An 8,361-nucleotide genomic window follows, 5' to 3' on the forward strand; every position below is an offset into this window, starting at 1 on the left:
GCTCATGACCATGCAATCTTGATTCAGACAGATGTCAGTTTGCATCACATGTAATGATGTAGACACTAGACATACACTGTTGATTGAGTAGCCTCAAGCCATCATGCAAGTTGGATGATTGTACTTGATGGTGTGTGGGGGCTGTATAAAGATTTTACTTTTGAAATAACTGACAGCTGATATCACTCAAGTGAGTTAAATACAGACTTATTACAACATGCAGATTGAAGTAAAAGGTTAATTTATGCAATCAGAATTCTAATAATAATTGTAAAGTTATAATAATTCTAATAATAATATTGTTAAAATACTGTTAAGCTAATTTACTTCAGTCATTATCTAAAACTTCTATTAAGATCACATCAGCCATAAGTAAATAATTAAGGAACTCTACAGTACTTGGTGGATAGGATGTACAAGAATTAATGTGAACATCCAGACTATATTATTCTGAATGCACACCATCTATTTGACTGATTTTAAATTCGGTACTGAGAAAGCTTGCATCTCGGGGAAAAACAGGCTGCTTTATATCATAGAGAATCAAAGAGTTCTCACTGGATTATAAAAAAAAACTTACGCGACAAACTCGCGGGCATCGTGTGGTTAAAAATAATAGTTAATAGTAGTACATAAATATTTTAACATCGGGAACCAGTAGGTACTCTTAGCTGTCTGGAACTAACAAATCTATATTCTTCCCTGCAGTGACCTGCCCTCCTATAAATGTTTCCTCCTCCCCTCTAATAGACAAACCAGCAGACAGCGATGTAACTTTCTTTTCCCGAAGCATAGGTGCTTTTTCCCACCTAGATCCCTTACAATTGCTGCATGACCTTAATGGTAGTATTTCCAATGAGACAGTCCTGTTGCTACAATCTGCACATTTGAAAAACCTTTTGAAAGTATCTAAAACTTTGAGTGGATGTCTTTCATCTTTACAAATCTGTGCCGCAGAGAAGGCTGTGTATTTGCATTTCACACATCTCACAGCTTTACACGGAAGTTTGAATGTATTCAACATTTTTTCTTCCATTGCCTCCTTTTTCTCAAGTTTATTGAAGTATTTCTCTTGCTCATCGTCCTCATGTTCTTTTATTAAATTTACGTGAGCCGATGTGGCTTCTAAAATCTTTTTGAACCTCTCTGACATTGTAGGCTTGAGTTTTATACCTTCCTCTTCATTTACTTTTACTCTTTTACTATCATTTTCATCACTTCCTGAATTATTCAACTTATCCAAAGCCCGTTTCTTCCCAGTCTCGGTTCCTTTGATGTTATTAGGATTGTGTTTTTCAATTCCTCCTTTTTGTTGGATAAGTCTTATTGCATTGAGTTTGGCTTTTTCTGCATTTTTTTGACTGTAGGTCATATTGAGATCTATGCTACCGCTTCCTTTTAAACCAAATCCTTTACCTAGAGTTGGTGAATTTGATACTTTTTCTGCTAAGCTTTGGCTTGGGGAGAGATTGTTATTTCTATTACCATTTGTTAGACTGCTAAGTCTTTGTGTATCAGTGAGCTTTTGTGCAGTTGGGCTATGCAATATTCCACTATTTCCTGTCATTGGACCAGCACCGTTTGGTGCTCTATTGGACATTAAGCTGTCGCCTTCGGATTTATAATAGTCACTGAGAGACATTAACCTATTTTGGTCTCTATCTTTCGCTTTTTTATGGTCTGCTTTAGGTAATGCTGCATAGGATTTACCACCATATATGAAGGTACTTTTCCCAAAAACTTTGTTCTGCAAGTTAACAATGCCTTTGCCCATAGTTGAGGATTGAAGTTCTTGTCTTCGTGAGTACTTCTGGTACTCTTGTTTCACATGATAAATACAATGTTCACACTGAGTTAAGTTTACAAAAGCAGTGCATGGTTCACCATTTTTCTTTTTGCTTCTGCATATACCTAAGTCCTTTGATTGACCTAGGACCATTACTCTGTCAGAATTTTCTACACTCAAACAAGCCTGATCTGCAGAATTCTGAGATCTATCGAGGACGTTAGGATTCAGAACAGCTACAACCGTGCCTTCTGGTGTTTTCCACAATTCATTATAAGCTTTACGGAACAAGAACATTGAAACTGTTTTTAAATCATCTTTGAGATCACTTAAGGTCCATATGACGAAATTATTGCCTTTTTGTGACTTTTTAGCACTACTCTTTCTCACTATTACTCCAGCTATTACCCAGTCTTTGGATAAGTCTTCGTTCTCCACATACCTTTTTACTCTAAGCATATTGACCGCCTCTCGTCCTTGCATTCGATCTAATAGTGCGCTACTAGAAATCAATGGTTTTGTAATTCTTATTCCGAATATAGGATCGGTGTAAACGTCCGAAGGACCCTTTGTTTTTGTTTCGGGGACGCAAAAAGTACTTTTATCACTTTGGTCTGATGTTGTGATAGGTTTCTTTGAAAACGCAGCCTTCTTCGCGACTTTAGCGTCAATATTTGTTTGTCGTAGTCTACTTTCAAACTCGATTCTTTTATCTAACTGTTCGTCTGCTTGATTGTCTAAAGCTTTCTTGATCTGAGTACCGTAGTTGTTGTACTTACGTTCAGTGAAGTTCCTTTTTTCTTCATCATCCGAGGAGTCCGTATCTCCAGTGTGGACAGCTGACGAGAGGACGGCTGAAGTGTTGACAGCTGACGTATGGACAGCTGACGTGGTTGGCACGTTCTGATCCTCTAAGGTTTCTTCACAAGTTTCATTTGTTTCAAAAATATCCACCTCACGTAACTTTGTTCCGTTTTCTGTTGGATTAGTTTCTTCTATAATGTCAGCGCGTAGCAGTTCGTCTAACTGATCGAGTTCATCTATTTCTTCCATTTTGGTGCATATCTTTTAAATCTGTGCTTTTAATACATTAAACAAAGTTCACTTTAATCAGCACAAAATTGGGGGCAAATCGCTAAAGGCGCGAAAGCCGAAAAACATTAAACAACTGTACGCTGACAGCTGCCACTGTCATTAGCAGTTGGCACAGATAACTAAATCGTGTGGTTACAGATAAATATTGGACTATGGTGGTTACGGGTAACATTAGAAACACGTTAAACATTATTCACACGCTACATTGATGTAGCGTTTTTTATGAAATCACAGAAAGTTTTTTTAAAAACAAGCTTTTATTTAAATACGCTAAAGAGCATAAAATAAGTAGATTAAGTTGAGTTAGATTCTACATTATTTTGTGGACTCTATATTCTAAGCTGACTCTCGGAGCTTTTTCGTAGTGTAGCTTCTGGAATGGTAGATCTAACTTCCAAAAATTGAAACAAATGAACGAACGTGTTAATGGAACTGGCTGGGAAGCGCATACTATTGCCCCTTACCCTTGTTGCCTATTATGAATAAGCGAGACAGAGTAGCCTAGGCACAAAATTTGCATAAGAAGTTTCGGTTTTGTTGGAAGTTTTTTTTTGGTATAGCTAGGTTTTGAATAAATCGTTATAATAAATAATTATTATTGTATTTCGTTACATCGTTATAACTATTAGCCCCAACTCCTATATTATTAACCACTTTAATAACGATGTTTAACGATTAGTGAAACCTCAAGCATTCCAAATATTTTACGAGGAGCTTGGATTGCGCCATGCAAAAGCAACTAACTAGTTAGTACGTAATGCAAGTTTTTTAAACTTTTATACTTAGGTATGACACCTAGGTAGGAAAGGCATCTTATTGACTGAGTAACTTATAAATAATTGACATGGACTACACATTCGCTTCTGGTAGGTTTCACACGACTGCTCACACTTTTTAATAATTCTTTTTTCTAAAACAAATGCCCATGACCTCACGTGGAATTAGGTTTTAAAAACTCTGATTTCTCCAGGATACAAGATAAAGTTGAAAACTAAAACCCGACTGCGACCGTGTTAATAAACGCTGAAATATTATAGTAAAATTGTTTTTCTGTCACTTGGTATATTTTAATGCTGTAGTATATTTATATTTACAAACTTAGAATTTTCCCCTCTTTCATTTTATATCCCACTAGATACAATAGCGAAAAAAAAATTTTGGAGACCCCCACTTTTTTTGATGTAACATCCGTTAGGTCAATTTTTTCGTATAAAATGTAGCCTATGTCACCCGGACCTTTACGACGAATCAATTGACATCTCATTTATCAAAATCGGCCTAGTAGTTTAGACGCTACGGTGAAACACACAGAAACTGGATACAAACATACATAGGTACATACATACATACGTAGACTGCTAAAATCATAACCCTTCCTTTTGGCTTTGCCGCAGTCGGGTAAAAAAGTAGCCTGTGACCGTCTTCGAGATGTTAGTCTACTTTTTAGTCTTTACTTGTTGTCAAAATTGCTGATGAGCCATAAAAAGATAACAGAAACGCAGACAGGGATACACACTTTCGAATTTTCAGTATAAGTATGGAAATATGGATTAAATAATTCCTTTGAATGAGTTTTTTTGATTTTTGCTTTAACGTTTTGCATAATGCGGTCCAGTTGATTTGCTTAATTATTTTACCAATAATTTACTTATGACTAATATTAACTAACATTCGTTACTAAGTGCAAAATTGTGCAATTAGTGTATTAAATGACATACTTATAAATAACAATGTTAATTATGATTACTTTGATAGTTTAAAAAAAACACGGCGGCTAACCGTTGTGTTTTAGCGCAGTTATTTTCAAATTCTGCACAGTGTAGTAAGGCAAAATTTTACAGTCATGTTGGACAAAAATATATTAATATTGATTATATCACTCATATCGGGTAAGTTGAATTATTTTTTAAGGCTCATAAGCTAAATGATTTTTTGGACGCAATTTGAAAACTATTAGGCAGGCAATAGATAGTACGTAAGATATTATGGTACGTAATGTTTTAAAAGTATTTTGTAAAATTAGGTGTTTCTAGTACTAACTAGAGGTTTCTAAACAATTTGCAATACAAAAGAAAAGATATAGACAAATACATTATTTCTTATTTCATTTCCATTTAAAGAAAAAATCATACCTACATATTGTAATATATAATTTTATGGGCGAGCTTACACAAAAATTAAATAATTTAAGATTTCAAACGCTAAATTTACCATTTACCAAGGAAACACTTTCACATGATTGAATACCTACCTTTTTAAAATAAACCAATTTTTCGTATAAGTCCTTAAGTAATTTTTTTTTACTTATTTTACTTATTTTTCTGTTCATAGTGGTTGCAATAAATGGCATACCCATAGAAAATTCAGAAGCCAATGACACTCCGAAAACTGAGGATACGAGTCCGCAAAAATCTAATGAAACCGACCCTGGAAATACATCACCTGATGATGCATCATCTCCTAGTATTCCTGCATCAACAAAAACTATTGCACCAACTGAGCCTAAAGCAGACAAAGACAACAAGCCGCGACCGATCTTGGTCTTATATTCTCCACGCACAGAGACAACTACTCCCACGCCTACATCAACTCCTACGCAGAGACCGATCTTGATCATATTGCCCTCAACAACAACTACACCTTCCACTGCAACACCTACCACTGCAACACCTGCCACTGCAACACCTACCACTCCAACACCTACCACTGCAACACCATCAACTGCTGATCCATCAACTACCATTACACCACGACCGATCTTCATCTTCTATTCTCCAAACACAACTACATCTACTGCTCCACCAACTACTGATACAACTACCACTAGTCCTGTATCATCTACTACTCCTGTAACATCTTCTACTACTGTATCAACTACTACCACTACTTCACCGAGTCCACACGGAACTGCTAAGCCAAAGAATTTCCTACGTGGTTACAACTGCCCACAGCGAAACGGCTTCTTCCGATATCCTGACTCATGTGATGTGTATATTGTGTGCGAGGTAAATAAATACCTATTCTTTTTTCCGTACCTTTTATAGATTTAGATACTTTAGTATGTGTGTATGACTTTTATTTGGTACAGTGATTGCTTGCATTCTGGAGACGGAAATAGACTAATTTTTATCCTGAAAAATGAAAAAGTACTCACGGGATTTTAAAAAGCGAAACTTGTACTTATATTCACGGGTAGCGTCTAGTATTTACATTCAATAAAAATTGCACTTTTTTCAGGATTATATACCGTTTACCTACATTTGTCCTGATGGTCTTCAATTTAATCCTAAAGCGAAAGAGCACGACTATGTTTGTGACGTTCCTTCAGTGGTGAAATGCAAACGTAAGTACCTATACGTATTCCATCTACTTATTCTTCAAAAAGTCGTCGTGGGAGATGACCCTGACGAATTCCAGCTGTAGCACCCGTTCTTTATATTACTTTAAATTAGGTACTTTAGCGAAAGTGTGTCTCCCACTACCATGTCTATCTATTAGCTTTTTCACGACCCAGCAATTGAAAACCGATTCTTACTTTTTATTTTATTTTACTCCAGAGAGTAATATTTATTAGAATTAAAATTATTAAATATTAATTTTAAAATAATGGGACAGAGTTAGCTTACATCGGGGACGGACATAGGCCTATTTTTATCCCAGAATTTTAAAGAATTAAAAAAAAACCAGGGCATTATCTAGATATAGGTAACTATATAAATTAATTAAATGGGCTTGTTTAAAATTTACTTCCATTTTGTTCACAGCCAAGGAAACGAAACAATCCAGCAAAGTCCGTCCTATTTTGATCTTAAACTCCTTCCGCACCACAGCGCGTCCCAACTTGATGCAAGGCTACAGTTGCCCGAGCAGGCAGGGCTTCTTCAGTTATCCTGGATCATGTGACTCATACATTAAGTGCGAGGTAGATACAAAGCTTCTTTAGCTAATCTTGTTTCTTTCTTATATTTTTTTTTAATAAGAAATAACGAGCAGGCGGGTCTGATTACCGGCGCCCATGAACACTTGCAATACGTACCAAAGGTACCGCCGGCGATGCTTTACCGGCCTTTCAGGAATTTGTTTTTCCGCTCTTGAATAACCCCATGTTATAATCTAGTGGAAACACCAGCGCTGGTAGGTGATTCCACAGTTTTAAGTACGTAGGTATTCTAAAAGTATGCCAAGGCCCAAGTTACGTTCAAATCCATTCAAGAGGTAACTCTCCCTACGTCGCGCACAACACAGACACTAAAATTAAAAAAAAAAATTGGGCTATATCGACAACAAGCTTATGCTTGCGACTTCGTCCGCGTTGAACACACAAATTTCAAGCCCCTATTTTACCCCCTCAGGGTTGAATTTTCAAAAATCCTTTCTTAGCCGATGTTTACGTCATAATAGCTATCTGCATGACAAACAGCCCGATCCGTCCATGAGTTTGAGCTGTGCGTTGATAGATCAGTCAGTCAGTCAATCAGCTTTTCCTTTTATATATATAAAATAATGCTATATAAAATTATAGTTACGATTTCATAATATATTATTATTAATTGTGTTGTGCAGTGTGCACTATAAGAATATCTCCTGCTTGCTTTTGAAAGGATTTTTTAAAAGCAAAACTTACGCGGACCAAGTCGCAGGTAAATGTACTAACTCAGATCATAGTACTATCATCTAGGACTAAGTTAGTACAGATAATAAATATCAGTATATTTTGTTGATATTTTGTAGGTAAATATTTCCTGAATAATGCAAAAAAACTATATAATGTTATATTGTTTCAGGTTGACACACCGTATAGGTACACATGCCCACAGGGTCTTCACTTCAAGCCCGATGCCATGTGGACGGAATATCCTTGCATTGAACCTTCTGTGGCCAGATGTGAAAATGGCCCCTGGGAATATTGATTATATAACATCACAGCAAATACAAGGTGTAATGTTTAATTGAATATTTAACAATCTCGTAACATTACCTAGTGTTTCCATAAATAATGTACCTACATATTATTTATGGAAGCACTTTATATTATAACCCTAGTGATAAATAGACGGAGTCACATCAAGTAAACCTAAATGGTATTTTCGTGTGTCAAAAACAGACTCTCCAAACATTGGATTATTAACAGGGCTCTCTCCGTCACTTACTCCATACAATCGTAGTCCCAATTTCATTTGAATATTAAGCAACCAAAATCTGTGCCTGTGGTGTTTTAGATTTTTCTAAAAATATGTAATTTTAAAATTACAGGGGCTCAAAGATTTGTATGTGAATTTTTAACACTGCGTAACTTTGAAACTGAATATTTTAACGGAAATCTGGAAAACCACAGCCATAGATATTAGTTCCCGGAACGTTTCTACAAAATTCCATTGAGTATGATTGTTTAGTATTCCAATGAGAGACGAACTACGTTTGTATGGAGCGAGTGACGGAGAGACCCCTCTTAATCTATACATATAATAAAATTGTAGAAA

At 35.9% G+C, this 8,361-nt stretch overlaps 2 protein-coding genes across 4 annotated transcripts; one reads left to right on the plus strand and one right to left on the minus strand.

Annotated features, from left to right (window-relative positions):
* Positions 1–626: 626 nt before the first annotated feature.
* On the minus strand, positions 627–2,936 carry LOC123874065 (protein MCM10 homolog). 2 transcript variants are annotated; one of them, XM_045919230.1, is made up of 2 exons: positions 2,677–2,936; positions 627–2,631 (listed from the first exon to the last, which is right to left on the minus strand). In XM_045919230.1, the coding sequence occupies exons 1-2, from the start codon at positions 2,837–2,839 to the stop codon at positions 668–670; spliced, it is 2,127 nt and encodes a 708-aa protein (XP_045775186.1). In that variant the 5' UTR covers positions 2,840–2,936; the 3' UTR covers positions 627–667. The 2 variants fall into 2 exon arrangements, with proteins under 2 accessions (XP_045775186.1, XP_045775188.1); XM_045919232.1 differs by having other exon boundaries at positions 627–2,618; positions 2,664–2,936.
* Positions 2,937–3,563: 627 nt separating this feature from the next.
* Positions 3,564–7,811, plus strand: LOC123874070 (cell wall protein DAN4-like). Of its 2 annotated transcripts, none has more exons than XM_045919244.1 (5): positions 3,564–3,631; positions 5,213–5,886; positions 6,119–6,224; positions 6,646–6,803; positions 7,666–7,811. In XM_045919244.1, coding segments are annotated over exons 1-5 (1,065 nt in total). In that variant the 5' UTR covers positions 3,564–3,630; the 3' UTR covers positions 7,792–7,811. The 2 variants fall into 2 exon arrangements, with proteins under 2 accessions (XP_045775200.1, XP_045775199.1); XM_045919243.1 differs by lacking the exon at positions 3,564–3,631 and adding an exon at positions 4,584–4,770.
* Positions 7,812–8,361: the final 550 nt, after the last annotated feature.

The sequence above is a fragment of the Maniola jurtina genome, chromosome 17, assembly GCF_905333055.1.
Source record: "Maniola jurtina chromosome 17, ilManJurt1.1, whole genome shotgun sequence".
NCBI classification, from domain to species: domain Eukaryota; kingdom Metazoa; phylum Arthropoda; class Insecta; order Lepidoptera; family Nymphalidae; genus Maniola; species Maniola jurtina.